Raw genomic sequence first — 14,387 nt, forward strand, 5'->3', positions numbered from 1 at the left:
AACTGTGACAACAAAAGGGTTGAAAAAAACCTAAAATATTGACAGTAGTACCACGGGTAGTTTTTTCTTGCCCGTGGTACTACCAGACCGTTTGGTAGTACTACGGGAAGAAAAATTTGCCCGTGGTACTACTGGTAGTACTATTGGTAGTACCACGGGCAACAAACGATTGAAAGAAGCTAGCTGATTGCATAGCAAACATTGATACGGTCGGACGGCTTATTAAAAGGGAACAAATATAATGACCACCATAAAATGCTTTGATACCCTTAGTTTTGCAACCAGAAAAATCTACTGAACACCAGAAAAATAAAGTCTAAAAATGTAATAGTACCAGCTATTTTAGTCACGACTTCACTTTAAATTGTATTCGACCACCAAATTTAGTAAATGATCACCAACTCTTGACGACCAAATTAATGTATTATTTTTGCCTAAATAAGTCACTGTGATTGCCATAAAATGTAGGCTTATTATCAAATAAAGTATTATGATGCCATATTAAGTTATGTGTCCGGCTTGCAATGCATGCGTGAGTGTCAGTATGACGAGTGACAGGGGAAAATGGAAGAAAATGACATATTGCGCCGACCCCAAGTAAAATTGGGAACAGGGCAGGAGAAAGAAGAAGAAGAATGTGTTTCTCAATACACTCCCTCGAAAACACACTCTTATCGCACTGTTTAGAGGCATGCAATAGACAATTTTCCACCCTAGTGCAGGAAAAGGGTCCCCATAATGTAATTACATTTATTGTATCAGGCCGAACTTATTTTTTTGGAGTCAGTTTACTTAAACAGGATAGCAAGATGTAAAAACTTTGATTATCATTTTATATTAAAACGCTGGTATAATTTTGATGATCATTCACTACTTTTGGTGATCATTTACTACTTTTGGGATAACAATGATTTATTTGGACTCATTTTGCTTAAATAGGATAGCAGAATGTAAAAACTTTGGTTATCATTTTACTTTAAAATGGTGGTTTAATTTTGGTGATCATTTACTATTTTTGGCTTGCGCATGATTTATTTTGGAGTAATTTCACTTAAATGGGATAGCAAAGTGTTAAAACTTTGGTTATCATTTTACATTAAAATGCGAGTTTCATTTTGGTGATCATTTACTATTTTTGTCTGCTATTTGTTACTATTTCTGGTGATCAGTTAAACATAAGCCTTATTAAAATGATAGGCTACTTACTCCTTTTTGCGCCTTTTGACGAGGTTAAAATAAATATTATTTTCTGTATTTTCTTGATCTTCAACATAGGGAGGTTTTTGAAAGGAATGGGATATTTTTATTGTTTATCAAGGATGGAAAATTATTGACAATAAATAAAAAAATATGGTCATCCTTTGACTCACTTTTTTATTAAAACACAGACATTCCAAATATAGTCTCTATTGTCACAAACACATCTTCACCCTAACATGACTAAACACGATTCATAGAATATTCTCTTCTTTATTATTATTTTTTATAGATTTATATTATTTCATAATACTTTTTTTTATATTAATAACAATAGGTACATCAATTATTCTCTCAATACAACCAGTTATTAAAATACTTTTTAAATGCATGTCTAAAAATTTTAAATTATAACACGATTTTATGGTGTCTACAGCAAATAGGATTATTTGGTTTTTATAACTTTGCAGTTCGTTATTTCTTTATAGTTTTTATGAACCAATCACGGTCTACAATAAGTATAGTACTAAAAAAGGAGTGTTACAATAAAAAGTAGGCAGCTTAAAAGTTCCGCAAATTCCATCTTCCAGTATTTGTAGGTTTCTTCAATAATTATAATAACCTTGTTTCTTTCAAGGGAACGATATAAATTCCAGCATTCATTAATTACTTTGTATGATAATTATTATAATTCAGATTAACTGAAACGGACTATAAGAAAACTTTAAAATTTTACCCCGAAACTAAGCTCATAACTTTCTCATATATATTCTGAATCTTATATCTATCTATGGTAGGCAGAGATATTAGATCAACGGTCGAGTATCATCATTCAGAAAAGACAACAATGTTAAACAGTAAAATCAAACTTATTCTCAACTAGACTAAAACGCAACACACAAAAACTTAAAGAACATTTCAAAACAGACATAAAACATTTATTTAAAAACAACCACTGGATTCAACAGGAAATTTAAAATATACTTTGTAGATACAACACAATCGTTCGCTATAGTCTTACACAGTTCCGTAAATTTGGACACAGATGGCGCTTTCGACCTTACGGTACCGCTGGCCTCCTTGCATTCTAGGCATTGTATTTCATATCCTCTAATATTAACGTCCTTAGTGCCTATGTTATAAGGTACATTGTCGTTTGACAGAACGCCCTTGAAGCGTATTTTGTCATCGGCGCGTAACATTCGTGTGAAATTGCTGAAGCAGTGGTCGAACACAATGGATATTTCCGAGTGACGCTTTAGAAGACCACCGCTCGCTTCCATTATGAGTTTGATTTCATATGTGTATCTGGAAAATAACACATATTTAATTAGCATGAATCTTCACCGTTATTGACTTGCCGAGATTGTCCGTTGGCCTATTGACTATAAATGACTTCGTACATGTCTTTAGATTTATAACTCAAATCAGGAACCATAATATTTTCCGAAGCACAAAATCTCAATATAACATGAAACTTAGTCAAGAATTTCCCAATTTAACAATTAATGTCAATTTTCAGTATTTGGTATTATAGCGGCCACAGTAATAATTTAACTGTCTATCACTATTCATGACATACAGTCTGGTGACAAATGACGGTACGGTTTAGTAGTAGGTCTGTAAAGTGAAAACATAATTTAAAAAAAAAACATGGAACACTTACTCATTCAAATTGTTTAAATGGCAGCTCTTCCCACTTTGACGCGCGACGCTTCTAACAAACTCGCACTCTTTAGCCGATTGTAGACTCTCTTCCCTTTGACATAACGTCGAATATTCCTCACCGTAGTAGCACCTAAAATATTCTTGCAGGAAGCCAGGCAACCAGGCTATAAAGTCCCTCCATCGATTCCTAACATTTTTCAATTGAACGTCTTTGACATAACCCTCCCAATTTACGTTGGCGCCATCTAGAATTGCGCACTTTATTTGCGTGGCCGCCATGTTGTAATCTGACCAAGATGGGGTGTTACATTGATTGTAATAATCGTCCCAGTTGATATGATAAGTGTTATCTTCGTAGTCGGTAATGAATTCGTTTTTAAGAAGGTTTTTGATGCTGGCTTTGTCGTCTCCTATGAGTTCGATGAGGCCGGATGGCAGGCCGTCATCTTGAACGTTTACTACGAACTGGTTGCCTAGGTACACTAGAGTTATGATGCCCATTGTGAGCTGTGAAGAAAAAAATTGCTTTTGTTAATTTTGAATAGCAAATAAATATTTCACGATAATGTTTCAATTTAAAATAGAATTTATACATTTCGGTATACTTAATGCAGACGTAATTATTGTAACTTTATTTATTCAGGTGGGTAGATTTTGACACCAAAAAATGTTAACTATAAAATAAGTTCAACAAACCAAATGAAGAGAAACAATTAAGTAAATAACAAAAAGAAATACAAACCTGGAATGGAGTAACAAACTTCTTGGTAGACTCAGACTTTGCCAAGAGACACGTTATACCAAAACTCAGCCCCAAACCGACCACAACAGACACTGTGTAAAACACACGAGACATCGTAATGTACTGCAGGAACGCAAATATAGGCAATGTCACTGTTAACACGCCTATTAGAGGCAAAAACAGGAACGAACAAACCAATGTGAAAGTGCCTCTTATCAGCCCATAGGTAGTACACCCATGAGAACAAGTTATAAACATCTGCAACCAACTAAGAGTCACGCAATGAGGTAAAGCGTATTTAAAGAAACCTTGCCAACCACTCCTCCTAGCCATCCCTACCAATATGACGGGAATCAACAGAGAGAAGAACACTCGAGCGTTCAAGCAAAACTCAATGCTATTCCCTAGTATATACGACGGATAATTCGACACGTGCAAGTCGAGGAACCGCCAACCTTGATGCACAACTGTATCTTTCTCGTAAGGGTATTTCGCTAAAACGTTGATAGCAAATGATAAGAGCGCGAGAAGGTCAGGATAGGGACTCCCTGCACTGGTCCCAAATGAGAGCAAGGTTAAGAACATTAAGAAGAATGATAGCACACAAAATTCTGAAAAAGGAACCCATTGAGTGGCTATAAACGGATAAAGGAACAAATTAATAAATAAAGCGGAGAAGAATTGAACAAAAGGGCCGAGGTTATTGCGAACGAATAAGTTCTCAGACTCATCGGGTTGCAAGTTACCGTCACTATACCTAAGGAAAAGTCCGGACCACTTCCTAAAGTCTATAAACTGTCTTTTAGCATGCAACATCTTGAAGGTACATATGACCATTGCTACAAAACTGGCGTAATACAACGCTAGAGGTACTAAGTGGTACAAGCTATCCGCACTAACTGACAAATATGCTATGAGGAGCAATGACAACTGGATATTCGTCAGTCGGAAAGTAAAATTACCGAAGTAATATAGTAGTTTTAGATATAGCACTTGTAAGAACACGATGGGGTGTAAGAAAGCTTGGTGAAGTAGGGGTATATGGTCTAGGGCCTTAACACTAGGGTCTGTTAGGGTCAGTTCGTAGCTGACTAAGGGCAGTTCGCCTTGGCAATAGTCGACGGCGGCCGATACTAAATTGTCGACGGTGAGATTTCGGATCTCTTCGTTAGGGGCGCATCTTTCCGGTAATTCTGCAAGAAGAAAAAATCAGTTGGATTTTAGTTCACTGAAATCGGAATTGGCTTAAAATTTGTGGGTACATCCCCACCCGGCTACGGGAATTAAGTAATTTTCTCGAGAAGCTAGTAAGTAACAGTAACAGTGTGTTTCACGTTACAAAAATAAGCATTCCCTAGAGGGGATTATTTACGTTTTAAAAACTTGCACTTTTTTATATTTTTTGTCGTACAAGACTTCTTGATAACAAACATCATTTTAGGCAAACAAACAATTATTTTAACACTTTCAACATTACATAGTAGGAGAAACTGAGAAACTATGGGGTACATTAAACCTTCTAATTATAGAGTGAGTTGTAGGTTTAATTTAACCAGCACTGGTGTCAGAGTTTTCTCTTAATTTTTCCACCAAAAAAGGGGTCCTATGGGGGTAATACTGGGACTATGAAATTACCTTCATCCGTGGTGTCAGCAGTCCTCATGGTACCATTGATGTGGACCTGGTCTCCGGCCTGAAGATGCGAAGGCTCGAGAGCATGGCCATCGTCCAACGCCCTCGCCCTCGCCTCCTCTGCAAAACGAAACCCATTCACTCTATATCATCTGCCTAGCCTTTTCTCAACTATGTTGAGGTCGGCTTACAGTCTAACTGGATGAAGCTAAGTTCTAGCCATATCATATCGTTTATTGTATTCCATAACAATTATGGACTCTGATGGGCATAGCAAAATAGTTAGAAGAGAGGAAGGCGTAGTCTTTTACATGATGCGACTGTCTTTAGCCACAATTTTTAAACATGTGGAAGCTTGTCATTAGCAATAAGTTTTATATACTTTGTTAAATTATTGGTGTAATTAGTCTGTAAGCTTTCTTTAATATAAAATAAATAAATAATTTGGTGGACACGTTACGCTCAAGGTTAGTATAAAATCAAAATTCACAGCAAGCTTCCGAAGATATTCGTAGTCAAAGTTTTGGGTTTACTGTTTTTTTGAAACTTAATTTTTATCAAACATCAAAGAGGCCAATCTAGCAGGCTATTACATTCTTAATATCTCAATTCTCAAGTGTGATATCGAGCTCCCATTTCCGAACTTAAGCTTGTGGCACATTATAGCAGCACCGCAACAGCACGGCTGCAGCACGGCGTCGCCTCGGACTACGGCGAGCGGACAGCGCGCCAACCACGCGCTGTGCGCTCGCCGTCGCGGCCGCGAGGTATAAGCTTGCTGTCACCGCAAACTCAATATTATTTTAAGACGATTATGATTGATGTTATGATTGAACACGACGTAATGACGTTGTTTCGCTGCCGGCTCGGAGTCGGCGCGCAATAGGCATGATGACAGTAATCAAAAGTCACTAAAATAATATATTTATTAAATTAAACTTGAAGCTTGGAATATAAAACGCGCATTGTTTTCTTTATTAATAATGTGATTAATATGTATTTTTATAAAATAAAATTACGAAATAAGGCAATCCGCCATGATATCTTGAACACCAATCAGAGCTCGTGACGTCATTTCTCAAAACAACTCGCGCGAAAGCGCGCGAACTTCACATTTCGTTATTGTGAACTTCCACTGCGATCTTTGTTTTTATTTAATTAATTGTGTATAACACGAGTTATGGAGCCCGGATTTATCAAGGCAAACAGCGCTAATTTGCCTAGAATTGATATCATAATGCTGGGAGAGTTTTTGGCATCAAATAAAGATTTTTGTTCAGCTGAATTTAGAAATGTTAAAACTTCCATGTAAGTATACTAGTTTAATTTAAAAAAACTTCCATGTAAGTGAATTAGTTTAATTAAAAAAACTTCTATGTTAGAATCTAGAGAACTATGTAATAACTTACATCAAAGTGATCTTCACAAAAATAAAGTTGTACCCTGGGCAATATTGCTTTTGAATCTCGCCTTGCAAGTTTAAGCCACTTGTTTCGTATTTTTTTATTGTGAGGAACGTACACAAATAACTTATCAGGAGTTGTTTTGGATGTGTTCTTACACTGGGGGACCCCACAACACCTATGCACTTTCGAATTCATATTTAATAACACAAAAAACTTAATTATTGCACGAGCGTTGTTTACTTGCGTCTTGTAATTTCAGTCGTGACGTCACAAGTGACGACATGACACTGACAAGCGTTTTCGCGCCGGATTCAAAGTGGACAGAGAAAAATGCAATTATTTGATAAAAAAACTTCGCATTTTCTTAATATTAATAATTTTTCATATAAAATAGACGTATACCTACATCATACAAAGGTATTTAAAAATTTGTCATCATGCCTATTAGCACGCCGTCGGCGCGCTGTACGCATGAGGACCGCTCGCTTGCAGCACGCGGGCGGCGAGTCGAGTTGTGTGGAAGCGGCAAGCACGCTGACTGCTCGCCGTTGGCTTTTTCACATTGACATTACGAAATATATTATAATACTAGCTTTCCGCCCGCGGCTTCGCCCGCGTGGAATTCGGTTCACCCCTCCCGCTGTGGGTTAGCAGCGGTGAGGGAGTGTCAGACTCTTACTGACTAAAATCGTCGTGTTCCGTCCTAGGCCTTTTATATACCAGGGCCGCGGTACCTCTTTCGAACAACCCGCAGCCGCGGCTGGCCCTGGCGCTACTGGGCCCCACTGATTTCAAAACAGACTAATTCGCGGCGAACCTTAACACCACGATACAGAAAAGCACAACGCCATCTATCGAGCTATCGGGAAGCTCGCGATTGAACAATGAGCTACAGGTTAAAGCGCGAGATATCATTGCACTTCTTACGTATCTTAAAAAAAACAACGTCACCACGTTTTAAAAAGCTATCATTCCACTTCTTATGTATTTTAAAAACACATCGTTACCACGTTTTAAAAACACCCAGCGCCATCTATCGCATACCTCAAGAACGAAATAACTTAACTAATACTTATACCAATTAGTAATTCGTTGAATTATAGTTAATTCAGGATAAGTAGATGTAAAAAAAACAGTTAAGACGATAAAACAAATTGTACATCATCCCTCGGGAATTCCTCATTTTCGGGGATTCATTATCGTATCATTTAGCTTCTAAATTTACATGTTTATATTCGTTTGCAATATATTACCTTGTTTTAAACGACACACAGCGCCATCTACAATCCATCCATCAAGCAAACAATATTTTTGTTTTCCCTCGGGAATATCTATTTTTTTCGGGATAAAAAGTACCCTATTATTTAATCCGGACTTCTAACTTTACGTCTGCAAAATTTCAAAGCAATCGGTTCAGTAGTTACGGCGTGAAAGCGGAACAAACAAACAAACAAACAAACAAACTCACATTCCGATTTATAATATTAGTAAGGATACACGATTTAATGCTCTAAATTGAATGACAACTTAAATGCTGGTGTGGAGCCGTGCTGTTGCGGTGCCGCTATAATGTACCTTTAGGCGATAAACATGCCATGTAGGTGACTATTTTAGGCGATTAACACACGGCACCGCGCACCGCCGCGGAGGGCGGTGGCGCTCAAACGAAAGAGCACCGCTCGAACGCGCGGTCAGGCGGTGTACGTGTGTTAGGCATCAGCGAATTTAATACAGGTCAATGCGACATGAGATCCGCTTCACCGCCTACCGCGGCGGTGCGCGGTGCCGTGTGTTAATCGCCTAAATTAGTCACCATGTATGTTTAGACCCAAACAAAATTTCAGCTCAATCGTTTGAGGGCAAGCGCCTTAAAATTGAGTTGTAAAATTCCACCCGAACACACAAACATACATACATTGCAAGTTAAATAAAAGCTTGAAATAGGTTAGAATCGTTCTTACCTGGGGAGTCATCGTCGGGCGAATCGCTGTCATCTGGTTCCTTGCTAAGTGTAGTACTGCATATCTCACGAATACGTCTCTCTAACTGCGCCGTAGTTATATACTGTTCACCGTTCGACAGGCTGCAGGGCATTTCATTTATACTGGTTACAAACATACCCAAAAGGGTTGGACCACATCTGGCAGCACGGAATCGCCTTTTTCCGTCGCCCTTTCTCTTTCCATCGCTTAGAACTGCCATTTGCTAGACCGAGACAGAAAGCATAATGCGATAGCACGCGGTGGAATCCTCGAGGCGATCGGCATCACGGACAAAATGCAATGGTCGGCAGGGAGACTTCGGAACGCTAAAGCGCGCGATAGCATGCTAACGCATCCTTTCACCAGTTCACAGTTTCAGTTTCACCAGTTCGCAGTATGCGGTAGCATACTGCAGCACGTGGTAGCACAGGCGGAACAAATGCGATTCCGTGCTGCCAGATGTGGTCGAACCCTAAAGGTGCATGGCACATATCTACATATACTTCTACATGTACAGAGGAAACAAGTGCTTGTATGTTGCTAATTATAAAACAATAGAAAATCAATGTATGTGTCTGGCGTATATCTGCACTCAAGCATACAAGGGGCTAAAAGCTCCGAAACAACTGAATCGTTATAAGAACTAGTCGCCCAATGTTTTCCCCCTATAAAATCGGCTAAAAGTACTTTCCACTGAAAATACACGAACAAAATGACCCCTCCCGCTGTGTGTGCCGCGTGAGATCAGATTTTGACTGACTAAAACCCACCACGTTTCCTTCTAGAGCCTTTAGTGTAGTATCCCTGAGGTAACTCCTGCTAATAATCCCGCAGCCTTATCAATACACCCGTTTTTTCGACGGTAAAATAATCAGATGACTCCTCCCTCTGTGGTTTAGCAGCGGTGAGGGAGTGTCAGACTTTTACTGACTAAAACCCATCGTGTTCCTTCGTAGGCCTTTTATGTACCGGGGCCGCGGTAACTCTTTCGAACAATCCTGCAGTTACGGCAGGCCTTGGCCCTGCTGGGGTTGGTGACGTCTCTTTGAGGAGCGCGTGGAATAAGGCACCCGCCTTATTCCACGCGCTGTTATCAATACAACTTACCTGGCAAAAAGATCTCTGGCTGCTTTCCTGGCAACCGTTTCCTGACGACTGGCGGCAAGACACGACTTCGCGCGTACTATTGCTGCGCTGTCTTCATCAATCACACCGCTTCGAATACACCTGATAATGACAGACACTTTCGTCAACTACATAAATATACGTATTGCTGCAAAAACAACTGGTCTTAGAGGCGGCAAGCTTTTTTAACTTGATGACACCAGTCGACCGAATTTAAAAGTCGCGGTTCGCGTTCTAGCGATACGTTAATTTCGAAGGTTCGCCAGTTTATATAATCGTATTTAGCGCAAAACTGTTTAAAGTCTCTTACATGGAATGGCGCAACTCATCACGAACCCTATCCCATTTGATCTTCCAAAGCGCGAAATCGTTTAAGTTTCCATTCATTGATATACGCTCACATTTAATTTTATTTTTAAAAATCACTACGCGATAGTAACTGTCGGCTCGTGCGTCCTCGGACATAGTGTGCGGCAGTCTACCCTCGGATTTGTTTACGTCGGCGCGGTATGTCTGTAATCCATGACAATAGGGCATTAAGGAATTACCTCATATCATTATCGGGAATCTGATGCTATTGCCTTTCGCGGAATAGTGGATAATGGAACAATTGTTTAGATGCCGAGACGATTAACAGCACGTTTTGTTATATTTCATAAGTCATAATGACAGGGAACATTGGCGTTACAGTTTTTTCTTTTAATAGCCGTAGAGGTTTTATTTAGAGAAAGTCTGGAAAAAAAATACAAACATCCACCCATTTCAGTCTACGCATTGTTTTTTCCAAAGGTTTGGATTACTTCGCAGGTAAATTTGAGAGTCGCGATTCGACAATCATCGACTTGATATCCAAATCTCTTCACCATTCTCGAGATGAGATGTGGATGTCGGGAGCTCTGCAAGATAGAATGAAATGAGGAGATCCTCAGTCTAACAAGGACTGACTAAACCTCAGATTCATTGACATAGCCCGGAGAATGGCAAAGCTGAAGTGGCAATGGGCAGGGCACATAGCTCGCAGAAAGATTGGCCAGGGCAGAAAAGTTCTCGAGTCGCGGACGACCGGGTCAAGGATGCCGAGAAGTAGAGGATGCGGGTTGCTGAAGATCTAGCAAAGTGGCGAACCTTGGGGGAGGCCTTTGTCCAGCAGTGGACGTCTTTCGGTTGAAACAAGGGCGCACATCACGTGCCATCTCAATCTTAGGGCTTCAATTGAACTCGCTCAAATTGTTCTTTATTGTTTTGTATTAAAATATTTTCCCTAAATTCTTTATCAACTATGGATAAAGCTATGAACTATCTATACTAATATAATAAAGCTGAAGAGTTTGTTTGTTTGCTTGAACGCGCTAATCTCAGGAACTACTGGTTCGATTTGAATAAATCTTTCAGTGTTAGATAGCCCATTTATTGAGGAAAGCTATAGGCTACTTTTTATCCGGGTTCGTGCCGAGGGTCCCACGGGATGCGGGTGAAACTGCTGGCAGAAGCTAGTGTATTATTTATCTGAAATATTTTCGCTGGGATGCTGGTGAATCTACAAAAGTTAGATACCTAAAAGAATAATTAAAGTACTTACCGTCTCAACATTCTCCTAGCTTCTGGGTGCGCCTGTTCAGTAGCACAGATGAGCCATTCCAGGGCTTGTTTGAAGTTAGAGATTTTGTCCGCTTCTAACTCTGCAACAATTATTGAAATTAACAAAAAGAAGAATCAAATACTTTTGGCCATCATTTTATGTAAAAATCACCCAAGACCACCCCACTTCCAGAATAATGCTTATGTACATACAACTTCGAATTGATAGCTAGAACCCACAATTTAACTTCTAGAGTATGGAGACACCCACCAACCACTGCTTAACTGTAGATTGATTGTCCAGCGCGGCAGTTACTTAGCAAACAAGCATCGATATATGAGAAAGGAGGACATTCACAAAATATGGCTAGTGTATTTCCAAGAATATGTACCAATACAGCTGCATTTATTTAAGACACCTGTCTGATAATAATGTGTTACATAAAACTCCTTGTTTCTCAATACATATAACCTCATTTCAGTATTTATAAAACTAATAACATGAATTAACAGTACTAATTATATTTTTTTGGAATTTTACTTCACACTTTGTTACAACATTACACTTTAAAGGTGCAAAGAATTCCTAAGCTAAAGTACTAATCCATTTGTTTTTTTATTTATTTTATGAGCAATTTATTTACAAACATTTATTTATATGTATTAAGAAAAAGGCTTAAATAACACTAGTCTACAATTTTTTTTTCTCTAAATCTAAAAATCTAGAACCACAAACTAGAATCGGGAAGAGTATATATATGATACTTAATTCAGAAACAATCTGAAATTTCTATCCTTAAAAAATTAAGTCAAATATCATTTTAAAAAAACGCGTTTTTTGTACTTTAAGTGGGGTATATTTCCATATCCAGACATGCTTGTGCATCTACATTTTATTTGATTTTGATTACATATCAGATAAACTAAAACAATTGACATATTTTACCTTGGGGCTAAAAATGCTGTAGGCTAGTGTAATTTGGGCTATCCCAATTGTTGAAATGGAGTGAAAGAATTAATATTAATAATGTATAATCATCGGCAAGGATATTGAGCCCTGACCTTCACCTGACACGCAGAAGTGCCTTGCCTTGAGTGTACAGTGCCCAAAGCGATCCCCACTCTTCCGCCGAGAGCTCATTATCCGTGCCGATAACTACATATAGAAAACCATGCAATGCTACATACCACATTTCTCTTCCAAAAGTTGTTTAGCGAGGACCACTTGTGATTCGGCACAGCCATCCTCGGCCAATTGGTTACGCAACCGCCTCAGGGAACCTTGTGGTCCATCTGAAGCAAGATAAACCTCAGAAAGTATACTACACTACACTTGACAAGGGGATAGAATATAAAAAGACGGTGCCACCAGTAGACTATTGTCTCTTTAATTTATTTGAAAAATGAGGCTCAAAAATAGCGGTTTCCTTCAATTTCAACCACAGCCTGAGGGTTCATTCCATATGCAGATAAAAGGAACTCATGTGATGCTATATTCAGTAGTTAGTTTAACAAAAAAACTTATGTTATTCCACATATCCATTCATATGTTTGGATTTAAGTTATTGGTGTGATGAAACTGAGGCTGAGACAGAATTGAATAAATGCATTCAAAATGTTGCACTGATATTGGATCCATACAATTCATAGATTATTATACTCTTCAAGTTATGTAAAAGGATATTCTCTATAGGAGATAAGCCTCTTTACCAACCACTCAAAATTATATTGAAAACAGGGTTATAGTAACATTTCTATAGCAGCTTTTAACTAAATTAGTTTGAAAATAGAAATTATGATTCTAATAATTTAATGTACGTACAAACAGTGATAGAATATTAATCATTATATTGACGTAAATGACTTAGCCATCATGTCCCACCATCAACGTATCCTAGGGAACTGGGATTACAGTTAACAGAGTGAATCCTAGAATGTTTCTAACACATGTGTATTGTATCATGTTAAATCGATCGAAATTAAATTTGGAAGTCAAGGTCAATTAATATTGCTTCAAACCACGTTATTATTTTTCACACATCAATAAAGATGAAACATATTAAAATAATAGTAAATAAACACCAACAAATAATTACACTTTTAAGACACCAATACTTTTTACTTACCATGTAAATTCCAACGTTTCCGACCGACTGGCATAACTTACAGAATTTATAATAAATATCTGTACATAGATTGCTATTATGAAACACGATGAAATTGAAAGAAAATAAATCCCTGAAAATAAAAACCAATACTACTTTTTGTTTTGATTATTTACAGACAATACACGACTCGCGATTTTTTTTCTTTACCTTTGTCAATAAATATGTCAATGTCATTAAAGATGACAACAAATTGAGGAATTGTATTGTAATGAAGATTTTAAACAACAAACTAATTTACTTTATTCCACCTTCTCATTAAAAACAACTTGATTATCATTATACAAAAGTAATTACATCAACCGCACCAATTTTCTTAGCACTTTTTACGTGTGGTCTGGTAGATAGATCAAAACTGGTACAAAAAGAAAGTTATCTCTGTAAATGTAAGTCCTTTTACCCACAGTGCCCACCGCCTACGAATATTCCACCCACACAACATTGTCTTTACGCAGCGTAGGCAATTCCCAAAAATAGAATGTTATTGTATGAGGATATCCTTTGGTGAAAAAGGTATTAGGACGAAAATAAATATTTTTATTTTTAAACTGGGAGGACTACCCCACTGACTAAAGAAAGATTTGATCTTTGGCCCAAACACAATCCAAATTCTAAACACACAAATCTCCTAACTTGTATAAACGAAACGCACCATCGTTTGCTACAAAATCGTTCAGATATGATTTCAGTAAAAATATGAGGTAGTTATAACCAAACATTTTTAAAACACTAGCTACTGGTTCTCAGATGTGTGTGTAGGAAAGAATATTACACTATCAAAAGTGAGTTCTAAGTGTTGTGAAGTGTGTTTTCAGTGATTTTTAACCGACTTCCCAAAAAGGGGGCGGTTCTCAATTCGGCCTGTATATTTTTTTGTATCTACAACAACCAG

At 38.0% G+C, this 14,387-nt stretch overlaps 1 protein-coding gene across 4 annotated transcripts; it reads right to left on the reverse strand.

Annotated features, from left to right (window-relative positions):
- Positions 1-1,354: 1,354 nt before the first annotated feature.
- LOC124641913 (wolframin) lies at positions 1,355-14,083 on the reverse strand. 4 transcript variants are annotated; one of them, XM_047180173.1, is made up of 10 exons: positions 13,646-14,083; positions 13,457-13,568; positions 12,519-12,620; positions 11,332-11,431; positions 9,735-9,854; positions 8,607-8,728; positions 5,243-5,359; positions 3,608-4,800; positions 2,864-3,372; positions 1,355-2,505 (listed from the first exon to the last, which is right to left on the reverse strand). In XM_047180173.1, the coding sequence occupies exons 2-10, from the start codon at positions 13,488-13,490 to the stop codon at positions 2,136-2,138; spliced, it is 2,667 nt and encodes an 888-aa protein (XP_047036129.1). In that variant the 5' UTR covers positions 13,491-13,568; positions 13,646-14,083; the 3' UTR covers positions 1,355-2,135. The 4 variants fall into 4 exon arrangements, with proteins under 4 accessions (XP_047036129.1, XP_047036127.1, XP_047036128.1 ...); XM_047180171.1 differs by having other exon boundaries at positions 12,519-12,623; XM_047180172.1 differs by lacking the exon at positions 13,646-14,083 and having other exon boundaries at positions 13,457-13,638.
- Positions 14,084-14,387: the final 304 nt, after the last annotated feature.

The sequence above is a fragment of the Helicoverpa zea genome, chromosome 23 (genome assembly GCF_022581195.2).
Source record: "Helicoverpa zea isolate HzStark_Cry1AcR chromosome 23, ilHelZeax1.1, whole genome shotgun sequence".
Classification (NCBI taxonomy): Eukaryota; Metazoa; Arthropoda; class Insecta; order Lepidoptera; family Noctuidae; genus Helicoverpa; species Helicoverpa zea.

Coding starts and splice junctions, on each gene's coding strand:
- LOC124641913 (XM_047180171.1), bottom strand. CDS start 13,490: ATGCCAGTCGGTCGGAAACGTTGGAATTTACATG. Junction 12,624..13,456: donor GAAACGTTGGAATTTACATG/GTAAGTAAAAAG, acceptor ATCTTGCTTCAG/ATGGACCACAAGGTTCCCTG. Junction 8,729..9,734: donor GCCAGAGATCTTTTTGCCAG/GTAAGTTGTATT, acceptor AATGCCCTGCAG/CCTGTCGAACGGTGAACAGT.